Consider the following 17,153-nt stretch of genomic DNA (forward strand, 5'->3'; position numbering starts at 1 on the left):
CCTCGCCCGGCTAGTTTTTTTGTATTTTTTAGTAGAGACGGGGTTTCACCGTGTTAGCCAGGATGGTCTCGATCTCCTGACCTCGTGATCCACCCGTCTCGGCCTCCCAAAGTGCTGGGATTACAGGCTTGAGCCACCACGCCCGGCTTCAGAACCATTCTTAACTTACAGATGATAATTTCTCCAGAAATGGATATTTATACATTTACTGGGTGTCCATCAATTATCAGTCCCTGTTCTAGGGATGGAAGGGACAGTGTGTACCAGATAGACAGGGCCCTACTCTTGGGGGAGAAAGAGGACAGTGAAACCAGTCACCTGACAAAACTGTCAGTTGAGGCTGGGTGCGGTGGCTCATGCCTGTAATCCCAGCACTTTGGGAGGCCGAGGCAGGCAGATCACCCGAGGTCAGGAGTTCGAGACCAGCCTGGACAACATGGTGAAACCCCTTACGTACTAAAAATACAAAAATTAGCTGGGCGTGGTGGCGGGTGCCTGTAATCCCAGCCACTCAGGAAGCTGAGGCAGGAGAATCACTTGAACCCAGGAGGCAGAGGTTGCAGTGAGCCGAGATCATGCCATTGCACTCCAGCCTGGGGGACAAGAACGAGACTGCATCTCAAAAAAAAACAAAAAAGGCCGGGTGCGGTGGCTCAAGCCTGTAATCCCAGCACTTCGGGGGGCCAAGATGGGTGGATCATGAGGTCAGGAGATTGAGACCATCCTGGCTAACACGGTGAAACCCCGTCTCTACTAAAAAATACAAAACACTAGCCGGGCGAGGTGGCGGGCGCCTGTAGTCCCAGCTACTCGGGAGGCTGAGGCAGGAGAATGGCGTAAACCTCGGAGGCGGAGCTTGCAGTGAGCTGTGATCTGGCCACTGCACTCCAGCCTGAGCGACAGAGCGAGACTCCGTCTCAAAAAAAAAAAAGAAAACTGTTGTTTGAAACTGAGTGTTAAGCAGAAAATTGCGGAGTTTCCCTGTCTCCTGTTATTAAGCTCCTACAGAATTTAGGTCAGGCCATGGCAAGGTAATATCCGATATTCCCACCTTCTCCCACTTCCTGTGGAGTTGAAAGTCAGCTGGTCACTTCTTTCGAAGGGTTTTTGAAGGTCTTAATTAAACATTTTTGTCTTACAATGAAAATATTTTTCTGTAACTTTTCTGCTTGTTTTGCAAGCATCTGTGGCCCTTCTTTGAAGCCCTTCCAGCCCTTTGTAGCTCCTACTCAATCTCTCACTCTCTCCTTAAATGCCAATCTTTTTTTTTTTTTTTGAGAGAGGGTCCTGTTTTGTCACCCAGGAGTGCAGTGGCCACCTCCCAGGCTCAATTGATCTTCCTGCATCAGCCTCCTGAGTAGCTGGGCCCACAGGTGCACACCACCACATCCAGCTAATTTTTTATTTTTTTTAGAGACAGGGTCTCATTATGTTGTCCAAGCTGGTCTCAAACTCCTAGCCTGAAGCAGTCCTCCTGGCTTGGCCTCCCAAATTGCAGGGATTACAGGTGCGAGCCACTGCGTCTGGCCTTCTAAGCACTGATCTTGTGACCTCCCTGGACCTCAGAAGACTTCCTACTTCTAGGACTTCCTCAGCTTCCCCCTCAATTTATTGCTTCCCTGGGAATCTCACCATCCTCCTGGTTTCCCAAGCCTTCTTCCCTCTGCAGACTCCCACACTTCCTGTTCAGACCTCTCTGGTGCCTCCGATCTCTTCATTGAAACATCTCCACTTGGCTATCCTGTGAACCCCTCTGCCTTTCATGTCTGAGCAGAGTAGAGCCCACAGGCTGGCTTCCTGTCCACCCCTGCATTGTCAGGGGCCGCTTCGCCTACCCCAGGCTCAAGCTGGGAACCCAGAGCCATTCTTGACTTTCTCCTTCACTCACTGCTCCCCATGTCCTGTGGTCGCTAAGCCTGGAGGACTGTGCCCTCCCCTCATATCCCTCCACTGCCACCCACATCCCTGTTCTTACCTGAGTCCTCATCTTTTCCTGCCTGTACTTTGGGGGTAGTCTTGACTGCCTGCCAGGCTTCCAGCCCTGCCCCACCCTCTGCACCACCACCCGAGGCACCTTCCTAAAACCTCCCTCCACAACTGCTTGGAGAAGGGAATCCAAACCCCTTGGCCCCTCAGCCTGGGCCTGGGTTGCCTTTCAGCCCCTCTGACCTGTCTGTTTCCAGGCACCGCCTCCAGCTGTGCTGTCCCCTCACCTGCGGCACAGCCTGGGTGAGTCCTGGAGGGCGGGATACACATCTCCTTATCACTGTGTCCTTATTCCAGGGCCTGTGCCCAGGACATGCCCAGAGCTTGTCGTGGGGAACCCAGAATGGATCATAGTACTTCATTAAGGAGCAAAAAAGTGAAATAGTTAATAAAGCAGAATGTTTAGAGTTACTTGGTGACTGAAATTTTTGGAGAACTTTCTGTTTTTTATGTTGTATGTTGCACCAACTTGTTGGCTATTGGGAAATTATTGTGGGACATTCAAAGGCATGAAATGCTTTCCCTTGGTAGTTCCTCCAGCAGTGTGACCCGGAGGATCTGGTGGAATTGGCCCTACCTCAGCTGGCTCAGGTTGTGACAGTGTATGAGTTTCTTCTGATGAAGGTGAGTACTCTTAGTGTTTCTAAATATAGCGGGATGATTAGAAGTTATTTAGAAATAATATTATTTATTACTTATTTTTCAATAGCCTGCATAGTTGTTTAATTTTATTTTTGAGGCAGGGTCTTGCTCTGTCGCCCAGCTGGAGTGCAGTGGTGCCTTCATAGCTCACTGCAGCCTCAAACTGCTGGGCTCAAGCAATCCTCCCACCTCAGCCTTCCAAGTAGCTGGGACTATAGGCACACACCATCATACCCAGCTAATTTTTAATTTATTTAAAAAAATTTTTTTATAGAGATGGGGTCTAGCTTTGTTGCCCAGGCTGGTCTCAAACTCCTGGCCTCAGGTAATCTTCCTGCCTTGGCCTCCCAAGGAGATGGGATTATAGGTGTGAGCCACCGTGCCCAGCTCATAGTCATTTTGGAAAGAGCCTGGCCATTTGGAATCGTTTTCCTTTTCCAGGACAGCTGAAGTGAGCCTGTTGGTCACACACTGTGCCTGGTGTGGGGACTGCTGCCTGGGTACTTGGGTGTCTCAGGCGGGTGCCCATCCACTCCCTTGACTTTTAACTTGGTACGGGAGGAATGGAAGTGGCAGCCACAAATAACAGCCATCCTGGGCTCTCCTGGAGCCCACTCACCCCAGCTGGCCTCTTCTGCCCAAGGCTCTGCTCCCTCTGAGCCCACTCTGAGGCTACAGCCCAGGCTGCCTGTGCCCCACACTCCCTCTGGAGCTGACAACCCAGCCGGGGCTCAGGGCCTTCTGCCTTCCTTTCCCACCCTGTCCCGGAGCTCACCTGTGCCTTACGTGGCTCCAACCCAAGGCTTGTTTGTTTTTTGGCCTGCTCCTCCCATGCCCATCCTGGCTTCCCTGCGCCATGCAGGGCACACAGTAGGTGCTCACTGGGGACTGAAGGAAACGTACACCACTGAGTGGCTGCTGGGGGGGTAAGGAACTGAAACTTTGTTTAGATATTCTTTTGTATTTTCCATATCAGTGCCTCGAGTTTAAACTCTTTTTTTTGGTCTTTATCTTCACTAAGGTTGAAAAAGATCATCTAGCAAAGCCTTTTTTCCCAGCTATATATAAGGAATTTGAAGAGTTGCATAAAATGGTTAAGAAAATGTGCCAAGATTACCTCAGTAGTTCTGGTCTGTGTTCCCAGGAGACCCTGGAAATAAACAATGATAAGGTAACAATCTCCCATGGCAGAAAGAGTTTTGCTCGTAGAGTTAGACAAAAGAAAGAAGGGCCAGGTGCAGTGGCTTATGCTTGTAGTCCCAGCACTTTGGGACCCTGAGGCGGGTGGATCACTTGAGGTCAGAGTTCGAGACTAGCCTGGCCAACATGACAAAACTCAGTCTCTACTAAAAATATAAAATTTAGCTGGGCGCGGTGGCACATGCCTCTAATTCCAGTTATTCGGGAAGCTGAGGCACGAGAATCATTTGAACCTAGGAGGTGGAGGTTGCAGGGAGCTGAGATTGCACCATTGCACTCTAGCCTGGTTGACAGAGTGAGACTCTGTCTCCGAAAAAAAAAAACCACAAAAAACTTAATGTATGAAGGAGAATGTTTTTAGTAATAACATTTTCCTGTTGTACCTCATTTTAGTTTTTCCCCATCAAGTGAATTTTTTTTCTTTTTGTTTTTTTTTTTGGGAGATAGAGTCTTGCTCTGTCGCCCAGGCTAGAGTGCAGTGGTACGATCTCAGCTCACTGTAACCTCTGCCTCCCAGGTTCAAGCAATTCTCCTGCCTCTGCCTCCTGAGTAGCTGGGATTAGAGGCGCACAACACCATGTCTGGCTGATTTATTGTATTTTAGTAGAGACAGGGTTTCACCGTGTTGCCCAGGCTGGTCTCGAACTCCTGAGCTCAGGCAGTCTGCCTGCTTCGGCCTCCCAAAGTGCTAGGATTACAGGTGTGAGCCACGGCACCCGGCCCCCAATTTTTTTTTCTTAAACCAATAAATGCTGTTCCAGAAAACTCAAAAATGAAGATAAGCTAAAAGAAAATGGAAAACACCATAATCTTCCCACTCACTGATGATCAGAGTTAAAACCTCAGGTATCATTTTCTTCTTCTTTTGTTTGTTTTTGTTTTGAGACAGGGTTTCCCTCTGTCTCCCAGACTGGAGTGCAGTGGCACAATCACAGCTTACCGCAGCCTCAACCTCCTGGTCCCAATCAATCCTCCCACATAAGCCTTCTGAGTAGCTGGGACTACAGCCGTGTGTCGCCATGCCCAGCTAATTTTTAAATTTTTCATAGAGATGGGGTCTTGCTATGTTGTCCACTCTGGTCTTGAACTTTAGGGCTCAAGTGATCCTCCCTTCTTGGCCTCCCAAAGTGCTGGGATTACAGGCATGAACCACCACACCCAGCCCTGTTTTCTTCCTTATGTGGGTGTTTGGGGATGGATTATATAGGGGCCATTTTTTTTTTTTGAGATGGAGTCTCGCTCTGTCACCCAGGCTGGAGTGCAGTGGTGTGATCTTGGCTCACTGTAAGCTCTGCCTCCCAGATTCATGTCATTCTCCTGTCTTAGCCTCCCAAGTAGCTGGGACTACAGGCACCTGCCGCCACGCCCATCTAATTTTTTTTTTTTTTTGTATTTTTAGTAGAGACGGGGTTTCACCGTTAGCCAGGATGGTCTCGATCTCCTGACCTCGTGATCCACCCGCCTCGGCCTCCCAAAGTGCTAGGATTACAGGCGTGAGCCACTGTGTCCGGCCAGGGGCCATTCATTTTTGTTTGTGGTTGTTCCAACACAATTCTCATTTCAATGTCATTGTTATTATCAAATTGCCTTTAGCTACATTGGACTTTTTTGGGTGTTTTTTGTTGTTTTGAGACAGAGTCTCGCTGTCGCCTAGGCAGGAATACAATGGTGCCATCTTGGCTCAATGCAACCTCCGCCTCCCGAGTTCAAGCGATTCTCCCACCTCAGCCTCCCGAGTATCTGAGACTACAGGTGTGCACCACCACGCCCAGCTAATTTTTGTATTTTTTAGTAGAGAGAGGGTTTCACCGTATTGGCCAGGCTGGTCTCGAACTCCTGACCTCAAGTGATCTGCCCGCCTCAGCCTTCCAAAGTGCTGGGATTACAGGCATGAGCCACCATGCCCTGCCTTATATTCTTAAATTATATATCATGAAAATGTAAAAGGTTTTTGCTAAGCCTCATGTGGATGCCCTGCACAGCAGTCACCTGTGTGTTTTTTAAACATGATACCCGGCTGGGCGCGGTGGCTCAAGCCTGTAATCCCAGCACTTTGGGAGGCCGAGACGGGCGGATCACGAGGTCAGGAGATCGAGACCATCCTGGCTAACACGGTGAAACCCCGTCTCTACTAAAAAATACAAAAAACTAGCCGGGCGAAGTGGTGGGTGCCTGTAGTCCCAGCTACTCGGGAGGCTGAGGCAGGAGAATGGCGTGAACCCGAGAGGAGGAGCTTGCAGTGAGCTGAGATCCGGTCACCGCACTCCAGCCTGGGCGACAGAGCGAGACTCCGTCTCAAAAAAAAAAAACATGATACCCGCTTGCTAAACTCAGAAAGCAAGTGTGGGTGTCATCCTGCCATGAAGCAGAACTGGCCACACACACATACTGTGCATGCCCTACAGAATCTGGCTTTTTGAGCAGCTCATACTGTGCCATCGCCTCTTGGGAGCATGACAGTGGCTCAGTTTGTGAGGGGACACCGCCCAGGTTTGTCTGCGCAGAACCCACATGGCCTGTTTTCTCCTTTAGCCTTGTTCTGCTGCCCTTCCTGCTGTGCCCGCCCCCATCTCGTGCTCTGTGGGGTTCTCTTTATAATGTCCATGTATAAATGATAACAGCTGTCTCTTAACACCTTCACGTCTGGTGTTTCACATAGGCATTGCATATGGAGTCAGATCTCATCTTCACAAAAGCCCTTCCAGGCAGCTGTAATCTCTTGTCTGGATAAGTCAGGGAGATGGACAAGGGAGACTCAGGAGATGGTGGCTCACCAAGATCACCCAGGCCGTGGGCAGAGAAGCTGGGAACCAGCTCAGGCCCCCAGACCCATGACTTTTTACCAGCTGGGAAGGGAGATCTGGATGTGGGATAGGCAGGATCGTTTTTCTGAAGAGACCAGTGAGAATTCAGTAAAGGAGGGACAGTGGGAAAGAAAGTTACCATGGTATCAGCTAACATTATTAAGCTTGTGATAGCATTAAAGAGACTGTTTTAAATTTTTTGTAAAGACTGTTCTAGGCTGAGCACGGTGGCTTATGCCTGTAATCCCAACACTTTGGGAGGCTGAAGCGGGCGGATCACTTGAGGCCAGGAGTTCGAGACCAGCCTGGCCAACATGGTGGAACCCCGTCTCTACTAAAAACACAAAAATTAGCCAGGCGTGGTGGTGCGTGCCTGTAATCCCAGCTACTCAGGAGGCTGAGGCAGGAGAATCACTTGAATCCAGGAGGCAGAGGTTGCGATGGGCCAAGATCACGCCACTACATTCCAGCCTGAGCGACAGAGCAAGACTCTGTCTCAGAAAAAAAAAGATTGGTCTCCTCCTCTAAATTGTGCTCACATAGAACCTTCTAGTTTTGATAATGATCCATTTTTATCATCAGCTAGTCCATCTAACATTATGTTGATCTTCATCTTTCTCATTGTTGAGATGGCACCTCACAGTACAAATTCACAGGATTTAATTCTGTGAAGTCATTTAATTCTTGCATGTGAATGTACTTCTAGGGGTGTGTGCTGTTTGGGTGAAGTTTATTCTCTTGGCCCATTTCTTTTCAGGTTGCCGAGTCATTAGGAATCACAGAATTCCTGAGGAATAAAGAAATACACCCAGACAACCTTGGACCTGAGAGCCCCAGCCGGGAGATGGATGGGGAGCAGCCAGAGGGAGCCGGCAGCGAGAAGAGGGAACATGAGGTGGGCATGGCTGAAGTGGGTGCCAGGTGACTCTGTGCATGGTGAATTACTGGGGTTTGCCTTCTTCCATTCACACCAGGAAGAGGAGGTACAGGTTTGCCTGTTTCTTCCTCTTCTAGCTGATTGGGTCTTCTCTTCATAGGCTGCGGAGGAGGGACTGGCCTCGGTGAAAAGGCCCAGAAGAGAAGCCCTGCCCAATGACACCACTGAATCTCTTGCTGCTAACAGCAGAGGCTGGGAGAAGCCCAGGCCCTTGCATGCTTTGGCCGCTGGTGAGGGTAAAACACTGTTTGTGGGGTGTATCCGTGGCCTGGCAGCCCTGCTGGCATGCACAGATGTGCCCAGGATTGCCACTTTTCAGGTTGGGTGACCTGTGCTGGATTTAGGGGGACCCTCTGGTTTCTCAAGTTTCTTTCCAGCCTCCCAGTGTTCTATCATTCCAGATTCGTTCCCTGCGAGTCTTGAGGTCTTCAGGGTTTTCTAGAGTGCCTTGTTAAAATGGAGAGCCACAGGCCGGGTACAGTGGCTCACGCCTATAATCCCAGCACTTTGGGAGGCCGAAGCGGGCGGATCACCTGACGTCAGGAGTTCGAGACCTGCCTGGCTAACATGGCAAAACCCTGTCTCTACTGAAAATACAGAAAAACTAGCTGGGCATGGTGGTGTGTGCCTGTAATCCCAGCTACTCCGGAGGCTGAGACATGAGAATCACTTGAACCTGGGAGGCAGGAGGTTGCGGTGAGCTGAGATTGCACCACTGCACTCCAGCCTGGGTGACAGAGTGAGACTCCATCTCAAAGGAAAAAAAAAAAAGAGCCACCAAGTGGTGGTAAGCGGGCTATACCAGGAGGGTCCTGAGAGGTGGTTAGGCTGAGATGGGTCCCAAGGACACATCCATCTATGCCTTGACTTTCATGAGACTTTGCTGTACATGCCAGCTGAAATGTAACATTTGAAAACAAGACACAGTCTGGTTATTATTCTGGCTTTAGCCAGAACCTACCAACTAGGCACTTAAAAAATTATATATATATTTATGTAAATATATGTTTTCTATATATATACATTTATATATATAAATTTTTTTTTTCTGAGACGAGAGTCTCGCTTTGTCTCCCAGGCTGAAGTGCAGTGGCACAATCTTGGCTCACTGAAACCTTTGCCTCCCGGGTTCAAGCAATTCTCTTGCCTCAGCCTTCCCAGTAGCTGGGATTACAGGCACCCACCATCATGCCTGGCTAATTTTTTTTTGTATTTTTGTAGAGATGGGGTTTTACCATTTTGGTCAGGCTGGTCTCAAACTCCTGACCGCAGGTGATCTGCCCACCTCGGCCTCCCAAAGTGCTGGGATTACAGGCGTGAGCCACTGCACTAGCATTTTTTTTTTTTTTTGAGACAGAGTCTTGCTCTGTCACCCACGCTGGAGTGCAATGGTTTGATCTCTGCTCACTACAACCTCTGCCTCCCAGGCTCAAGCAATTCTCCTGCCTCAGCCTCCTGAGTAGCTGGGATTACAGGTGCCCACCACCACATCCGGCTAATTTTTGTGTTTTTAGTAGAGACAGGGTTTCCCCATGTTGGCCAGGCTGGTCTTGAACTCCTGACCTCAAATGATCTGCCCGCCTCAGCGTCCCAAAGTGTTAGGATTACAGACGTGAGCAGCCACCATGCCCAGCCTGACGGTGATTCTTAATTGGGGCATGTGTTGGAATCACCTGGGGAGGTTATTGTGAAATACAGGGGCCTGGACCTCTGGGAATTCCAGGTCTGTGGGTAGGGTTGTTGGGAGGGTGTGGATGTATTTGGAAAGGCCTCTTTGGGCAATTCTCCAGCTCACTCTGATGAAGAACCACCAATCATTCATTCAGTGTTGGCATAAAATCACTGTTGCTGGGTGTGGTGGCTCACGCCTGTAATCCCAGCACTTTGGGAGGCCAAATCGGGTGGATCACAAGGTAAGGAGTTTGAGACCAGCCTGACCTACATGGTGAAACCCCGTCTCTACTAAAAATACAAAAATTAGCTGGGCATGGTGGTGCACACCTGTAATCCCAGCTACTCAGGAGGCTGAGGCAGGAGAATCACTTGAACCCAGGAGGTGGAGGTTGCAGTGAGCCGAAATCGTGCCACTGCATTCCAGCCTGGGGGACAGAGTGAGACTCCATCTCAAAAAAAAAAAAAAAAAAAAGTACACTGTCGAATGGCTCCTAGAGCACATTTTCAGTACAAAATCCGTCTTTGTGAATAGATAACAGGGATGGATTTTTTAAAATTGCTACCAATCCCAAGGAGCAAGGAGCATTGATGCTTTGACTTCCCTGCAGGGCAGGTGACTTGGCCTCGCTGGTTTTGGATGGTGAGTGCAGTGAGTGGGCCTGACACAGTACACGCATGTTCACCTGTTTCCCAAAATGTTTCGGTTTTGCCCCTCCAGTAAATGGCAGTGTCTCTCCCCATTCTGAAGAAAGCCATACGACGACGGTTTCTGGTGGCGATGGGAGTGTGTTCCAGGCGGGCCCGCAGCTTCACGCACTGGCTGACTTAGAAGCCAGGAGTGGGTCTATAGGTGCTGCTGTCTCATCCCAGGATGTCAGTGGGCTGCCTCTTTATGCTCAGTCAGGAGAGCCTAGGAGGCTGACCCAGGCACAGGTGGCAGCGTTTCCTGGAGAGAATGCTCTGAAACACTCTTCAGACCAGGATACCCGGGACAGCCTGAGGAGCCCGGGTTTCTGTAGCACCTTGTCATCTGCTGGCGGAGCAGAGTCCCTGCTGCCTGGGAGGCCTGGACATGCAGAGGCAGGACACCTCAGCAAGGTTTGTGACTTCCATTTGAACAACCAGCAGCCCAGCCCCAGCAGCGTCCTGCCTACGGAGGTGGCGGCCCCTCTGCTTGAGAAAATTTTGTCCATGGATAGCGTGGCAGTAAACTGTGCCTGCAGGACTGTGCCCAAGCCAGGGCCTCAGCCTGGCCCACATGGATCACTGTTGACTGAAGGGTGTCTCAGAAGCCTTTCGGGGGACTTGAAGCGGTTCCCCTGTGGGCTGGAGGTGCACTCTGGCCAGAGAGAACTGGAGAGTGTGGTTGCTGTCGGCGAAGCCATGGCTTTTGAAATTTCCAATGGGAGCCATGAGTTACTGTCTCAGGGACAGAAGCAGATTTTTATTCAGACTTCCGATGGGTTTATCTTGTCCCCTCCAGGTACAATAGTGTCTCGGGAGGAGGACTTTGTCATAGTGACCGATGCAGAGGGGCGTGCCCTGCGGATGGGCCCACCAGAAGGAGTTCCCCTAGAAGCTGTGGAGTCGTTCCTCACCGTGGAGCCAGAGCCCTCACAGTGAAGAGGAGTCAGATCCTAGATTTGTCTGATTTTATCCAGAGAAAGTCTGTGGCAAGCAATGTATATTTTTCTAATGTGAATTTTGCACAGATGAACCTTTTATTTATAAAGAATGTCTTTCTACCCTGCTGTCTACATTTTTCGATGGAGCTTGTCATAACAATAGCAGATGTTGCCTGATCAGGAATCCCTGTGGCGCATCTGACGCTCATGAGTTTTTGTGATGGTGATGAGTGGCCCTGCCCTGTTCCCTTCTCTCCTGGGAGATCTGCTGCTTTTCCACCAGACTTGCTCCATACTAGCAGCTTCTTTTGGGTTCAATTAAAAAGAAAATAAGCCAGTCATTCTGGGCAGCATTTTATTGATAGGAGGGGAAAAAAGTCATTTCTACTTGCATGATTTTTTAAATTAAATTAAATTAAATTAATTAATTTATTTTCAAGGCCAAGTCTCACTCTGTAGCCCAAGCTGGAGTGCAGTGGCACGATCTCGGTTCACTGCAACCTCTGCCTCCTGGGCTCAAGCGATCCTCCTGCCTCAGCCTCCTGAGTAGCTGGGACTACAGGTGTGTGCCACGGTGCCTGGCTCTCCTCTCATTTTACAGACGAGGAAGGTGAGGCATAAATGATGGGGTGACTTATTTGAGGTCCACAGCAAGATGATGCTCAGGGTAGAAGCCCAGTTCTTTGATGTCCCACTTGGAAAGTCACGGCGTGGCATATCTCAATATTTCCACGGGCTGTGTTATGGGGAAGGAAGGGAAGGGCCATTGGTCCACACATGGAAGAAAGCATTCAAAGGGAGCAGCAGTTCTCTCCCTGCACCTTGCAGAGACAATCAGGAGAGACCCCAAGCAGAGATTGCGCTGCTCAGGGACAGAGCTGGGCTTGCGACCACGTGTCACCCTGGTGATGTGCTCTTTCCAGGTCCTGCCCTGGAGGGCGGCTGTATTCTCAGAGAGCCAGCATTTCCTACAGCCCTTACAGTGACCGGGGCATTTCCTACCCTCACTTGATCTCCAAGCCGGGGTCGGTAGGAACAGAAAGGCAGGTCTTCCAGCAGGCTGCAAACAGCCAGTAGGGGAGCAAGCCGCGGCTGCCTGGGAGCGTGGGGTGGTCAGGTCAGGCTGTAGTTGTGTCCTGTAGACTCAAGGCCACTTCTCAGGAGTCCAGAGTCCCATGAAACCACCATGAGTGTCCTCCTGGGATCCTGGAGATATAGACAGAGCCCTCTTGAGGATCATTCATAACCACTGTCAGGCGATTAACACAACATGCTGGGTCGAATATGACCGTGGTCTGGATGAGGCCCTGGTAAGTATACATTTATTTTCTATCTATAGGACACTAACAAATACCCCAACACATCTTAATTTCACCACTGTGTATGTGCTACTATGAATGGATGGTCAATGTAACTGCAGAAAACCGCAACAAATAAACCTTTGTTCCACTGGACAGAATTGAAGACACAGGAGGCTCTGAGAGCGGTCTCCTCATGAATCGGCCACGTGCCTGTTGAGTGCTGCTGTGTGCCAGGCTCGGGACTGACGGCAGTGAGCGGGACTCATGGGCCCTACTCTTTGGGAGCCCTGTGCCTTATCCTCTTCCAGCTTGGCCTTTGCGGAGTTCCCCAATAGAGCATAGAGACAGATGTATGCACAGCTTCCACATTACAACCCCCTTCTAATAGATGTAACCTAGGAGGCTGAGGCAGGAGGATTGCTTGAGCCCAGGTGTTCAAGACCAGCCTGGGCAACTCAGTGAGACGCCATCTCTACTAAAAATTTTAAAAAATTAGCCCAGTGTGGTAGTGCACACCTGTAGAGTAAAAGAAAGAAAAAAAGAAATAGACATAACCTTCTTTATGAGAGAATGATAAATGGAAATTTCCTTTTCTCATAAAGAACTTTGTTTTGTATACATAGTACTTTCAAATACTTCAAATACTCAGATTAAGAACAGGCGTGGCTGGGCGCAGTGGCTCACGCCTGTAATCCCAGCACTTTGGGATTACAGGCGTGGCTGGGCGCAGTGGCTCACGCCTGTAATCCCAGCACTTTGGGAGGCTGAGGCGGGTGGATCATGAGGTCAGGAGATCGAGACCATCCTGGCTAACACGGTGAAACTCCGTCTCTATTTAAAAAATACAAAAAAATTAGCCGGGCGTGGTAGCGGGCGCCTGTACTCCCAGCTACTCAGGAGGCTGAGGCAGGAGAATGGCGTGAACCCGGGAGGCGGAGCTTGCATTGCCACTGTACTCCAGCCTGGGTGACCGAGCAAGAGTCCATCTCAAAAAAAAAAAAAAAAAGAACAAGGGTGAAGACAGAGCACAGACCGGGGTACAAGGACACCTAAATGACTCCCAGGGGTGGCTGGCTAGGGCTTCAATGAGGACACGTGGTTTCAGCATTTGTCATGATCCCTGGCACCTGGTCCATGTTCAGTTATTATTACTTATTACTAAAGGCAAAGAAAGAAAATTCCCTTGTGTTCCCTGGAAACCATGATGGACCCTGTGGCTGCAACCCTGGTTGGGTACCCCTGATCAGGCACTCGTGGCACTGCAGCCCTGGCACCTCCCAAATGGTCACAGGGGTGGGGAGAGCTGGACCAGCAGGAGAGAAAGGAGCCAGGGCAGAGTGGATCTTATGCCCTCTGAGGCACTTTTTTTTTTTTTTTTTTTTTTGAGACAGGGTTTCACTCTGTCACCCAGGCTGCAGTGCAGTGGTGCAATCATGGCTCACTGCAGGCTCAATGTCCCAGGCTCAGGTGATCCTCCCACCTCAGCCTCCTGAGTAGCTGGGACCATAGGTATGCAGCATGACACCTGGTTAGTTTTTTGTATTTTTTGTACATGTTGCCCAGGCTGGTCTCAACCTCCTGGTAGGCTCAAGCAATCTGCTTGCCTCGGTCACCAAAGTGCTGGAATTACAGGTGTGAGCCCATAATGACTCATGCCTAGCCAGGTCATATTATTATTATTTATATTTTTTTGAGACAGAGTCTTGCTGCTGCCAGGCAGGAGTGCAGTGGTGCAATCCCAGCTCACTGCAACCTCCGCCTTCTGGGTTCAAGGGATTCTCCTTCCTCAGGCTCCTGAGTAGCTAGGATTACAGGCGCGCACCACCATGCCTGGCTAAATTTTGTATATTTAGTAGAGACGGGGTTTCACCGTGTTGGCCAGGCTGGTCTTGAACTCCTGACCTCAGGTGATCCACCCGCCTCGGCCTCCCAAAGTGCTGGGATTACAGGCATGAGCCACTGTGCCCAGCCTAATTTTTGTATTTTTAGTAGAGATGGGATTTCACCATGTTGGCCAGGCTGGTCTGGAACTCCTGACCTCAGGTGATCCACCTGCTTTTACCTCCCAAAGTGTGGAATTACAGGTGTGAGCCACCCGCGCCTGGCCTGAAGTCCTAAATTTTAAAGGTTTTTGGGCCATACGGGGTGGCTCACGCCTGTAATTCCAACACTTTGGGAAGCCAAGGCAGGCGGATCACCTGAGGTCAGGAGTTCAAAACCAGTCTGGCCAACATGGTGAAACCCATCTCTACAAAAATACAAAAATTAGCTGCATGTGATGGCAGGTGCCTGTAATCCCAGCTAGTCGGAGGCTGAGGTGGAAGAATTGCTTGAACCTGGGAGGCGGAGGTTGCAGTGAGCTGAGATTGCGCCACTGCACTCCAGTCTGGATGACAGAGCCAGACTCTGTCAAAAAAAATTTTTAAAGGTTTTAAAAAATGTACTTATCAGGAATTCCTCCCCCAATCCTGTTCTCTTTGATTTTGTGGCTCTCTGGGTTTTCATACTTAAAATGGCAGGATTTCTGGAGGTGGAAGGCATAACTGTATGTAATTCATCCAGTAGGTTCAGCTAGAAGTCCCAAATCAACCTACTTCATTGTTCCTTTCAGATAGAAGTTGCTTGGCAGATTCATCACTTAGGTCTTTTACTTCTGATTGTTCTTAGCAGTATTGATCCTTTCCATTAGTCTTCCTGAGCCACTTGCTGCAGGGTGTCCGGGACATGCACCATCAGGGACACGTGAGTTGTCCTAGAAATCCTGTGCAGGTATGAAATCTTTCAACATCTCCTCTGAAGAGCGTTTATTCTTTAAGTAACCCCCAACATACAAGTGACTGCCTGTGGACTTGATGCCAAGGCCTCTCCCAGGCAGGTCTGGGTGAGTGGAGCCTCTGGGGTCCTGCCTCTCCCAGCCCATCTGCCTCTGCAGCTCATTGCAGTAGCTGCTTCCTCAGCATGCAGGGGAGGCTGAAGTGGGACAACACCATTCCTGTCAAAGGCTGACCATGTGGTCTCCAGACTGCAAGATGCCCGAGTGCCTACTTTGATGATAGTCAATTCTTTTTTTTTTTTTTTTGAGACGGAGTCTCGCTCTGTTGCCAGGCTGGAGTGCAGTGGCGCGATCTTGGCTCACTGCATCCTCCGCCTCCGGGGTTCAAGCCATTCTCCTGCCTCAGCCTCCCAAGTAGCTGGGACTACAGGTGTGCATCACCACGCCAGGCTAATTTTTGTATTTTTAGTAGAGACTGGGTTTCACAGTGTTGGCCAGGATGGTCTCAATCTCTTGACCTCATGATCCGCCCGCCTCGGCCTCCCAAAGTGCTGGGATTACAGGCGTGAGCCACCGCGCCCGGCTGATAGTCAGATCTTAATAAATATAGCAAAGGAAGAGGAAAGAGAAATCCTAAGAAATGTTGCCTTTAAATGCTTCTGGCTGGGCTCGGTGGCTCACGCCTGTAATCCCAGCACTTGGGGAGGCCAAGGCGGGGGATCACCTGAGGTCAGTAATTCAAGACCAGCCTGACCAACACGGTGAAACCCTATCTCACTAAAAATACAATATTAGCTGAGTATGGTGGTGCATGCTTGTAAAAATCAGCCAGGCATGGTGGCAGGTGCATGTAATCCCAGCTACTTGGGAGGCTGAGGGGGGAGAATCGCTTGAACCTGGGAGGTGGAGGCTGTGGTGAGCCGAGATCGCACCACTGCACCCCAGTCTGGGCAACAAGAGTGAGACTCTGTTTCAAAAAATAAATAAAGTTACAATAGTCTTAATAAACTTAGATAAATAGTATTTATAGTTAAATACTAAAAGGACACAATTAAAAACTATACTTGGCCAGGTGCAGTGGCTCACACCTATAATCTCAGCACTTTGGGAAGCCGAGGCAGGAGGATCACTTGAGGCCAGGAGTTCAAGGACAGCCAGGGCAACATAGCAAGACCCCATCTCTAAAAAGTAAAAATTAAAAAATTAGCCAGACGTGGTTATGCACACCTATAGTCTCAGCTACTCTGGAGGCTAAGGCAGGAGGATCACCTGAGCACAGGAGTTTGAGGCTGAGATTACAGTGAGCTACGATCATGCCACCGCATTCTAGCCTGGGCAACAGAGCAAGACCCTGTGTCTAAAAACAACAACAACATTATTGCTGGGCTGGGCAGTGCATGACTGTAGTCTCTCAGGAGACTGAGAAGGGAGGATCACTTGACCTCAGGAGTTTGGCACTATCTGGGCCACATGGTAAGATCCTATCTCTTAAAAAAAAAAAACAAAAAACTAAAACTGCTATTTATTAAGTATCACTATATATATAGTCCCACAGAATATAAAGTTTGGGATCAGAGAACTTACAAAAAGGCAAACACAGATGTAGAACCATGTAACAAGTAATGCCACCAAAAAGAAGAGTTTAAAGTAGGCTTTTACAGGCCGGGCGCAGTGGCTCATACCTGTAATCCCAGCACTTTGGGAGGGCAAGGCGGGTGGATCACGAGGTCAGAAGATGGAGACCATCTTGGCCAACATGGTGAAAACTTGTCTCTACTAAAAATACAAAAATTAGCTCGATGTGGCGGCGCGTGCCTATAGTCCCAACTACTCAAGAGGCTGAGGCATGAGAATCACTTGAACCCAGGAGGCGGAGGTTGCAGTGAGCTGAGATCGTGCCACTCACTCCAGTCTGGTGACAGAGTGAGACTCCACTTGAAAAAACAAACAAACAAAAAAGTAGGCTTTTGCATACCTTCACATTCCACATCCTAGCTTTTGGCCAGTCTCTTCAGTCTGTTTCAAAACTGTCACCTTTTCCTCATTCTAACCTAGTATGTTAACTCTGGAAATGGCCGCAAACATTGTGAAACCCGAGGATTTGTGGCAGCAGAATGCCAGGGAAGACAGGTTACATCGCTTGTCACGTCCCCAGTATGCAAACAGCGGCAATTTTTTCGTAGGTTATTTTCATTGTCATGATGTCAAACT

At 49.5% G+C, this 17,153-nt stretch overlaps 1 protein-coding gene and 1 long non-coding RNA gene across 11 annotated transcripts in view; one reads left to right on the forward strand and one right to left on the reverse strand.

Annotated features, from left to right (window-relative positions):
• The window catches only part of ZNF839 (zinc finger protein 839), a 38,872-nt gene extending 27,663 nt beyond the window's left edge, over nucleotides 1-11,209 (forward strand). For 9 of the 10 annotated variants that reach the window (XM_077941739.1, XM_077941738.1, XM_077941740.1 and 6 more), the window contains 5 exons: nucleotides 2,518-2,610; nucleotides 3,650-3,799; nucleotides 7,390-7,527; nucleotides 7,670-7,799; nucleotides 9,962-11,209. In XM_077941739.1, coding sequence (XP_077797865.1) covers nucleotides 2,518-2,610; nucleotides 3,650-3,799; nucleotides 7,390-7,527; nucleotides 7,670-7,799; nucleotides 9,962-10,866 — 1,416 coding nt within the window. In that variant the 3' untranslated portion in view covers nucleotides 10,867-11,209. The remainder of the gene's footprint in view (nucleotides 1-2,517; nucleotides 2,611-3,649; nucleotides 3,800-7,389; nucleotides 7,528-7,669; nucleotides 7,800-9,961) is intronic. The other variant, XM_077941743.1, reaches the window with a different exon arrangement.
• Nucleotides 11,210-11,212: 3 nt separating this feature from the next.
• LOC144330401 (uncharacterized) lies at nucleotides 11,213-16,759 on the reverse strand. Its single transcript, XR_013396557.1, has 3 exons — nucleotides 16,625-16,759; nucleotides 14,764-14,930; nucleotides 11,213-12,074 (listed from the first exon to the last, which is right to left on the reverse strand). It is a non-coding gene; the product is annotated as an uncharacterized LOC144330401 (long non-coding RNA).
• Nucleotides 16,760-17,153: the final 394 nt, after the last annotated feature.

The sequence above is a fragment of the Macaca mulatta genome, chromosome 7 (genome assembly GCF_049350105.2).
Source record: "Macaca mulatta isolate MMU2019108-1 chromosome 7, T2T-MMU8v2.0, whole genome shotgun sequence".
NCBI lineage: Eukaryota > Metazoa > Chordata > Mammalia > Primates > Cercopithecidae > Macaca > Macaca mulatta.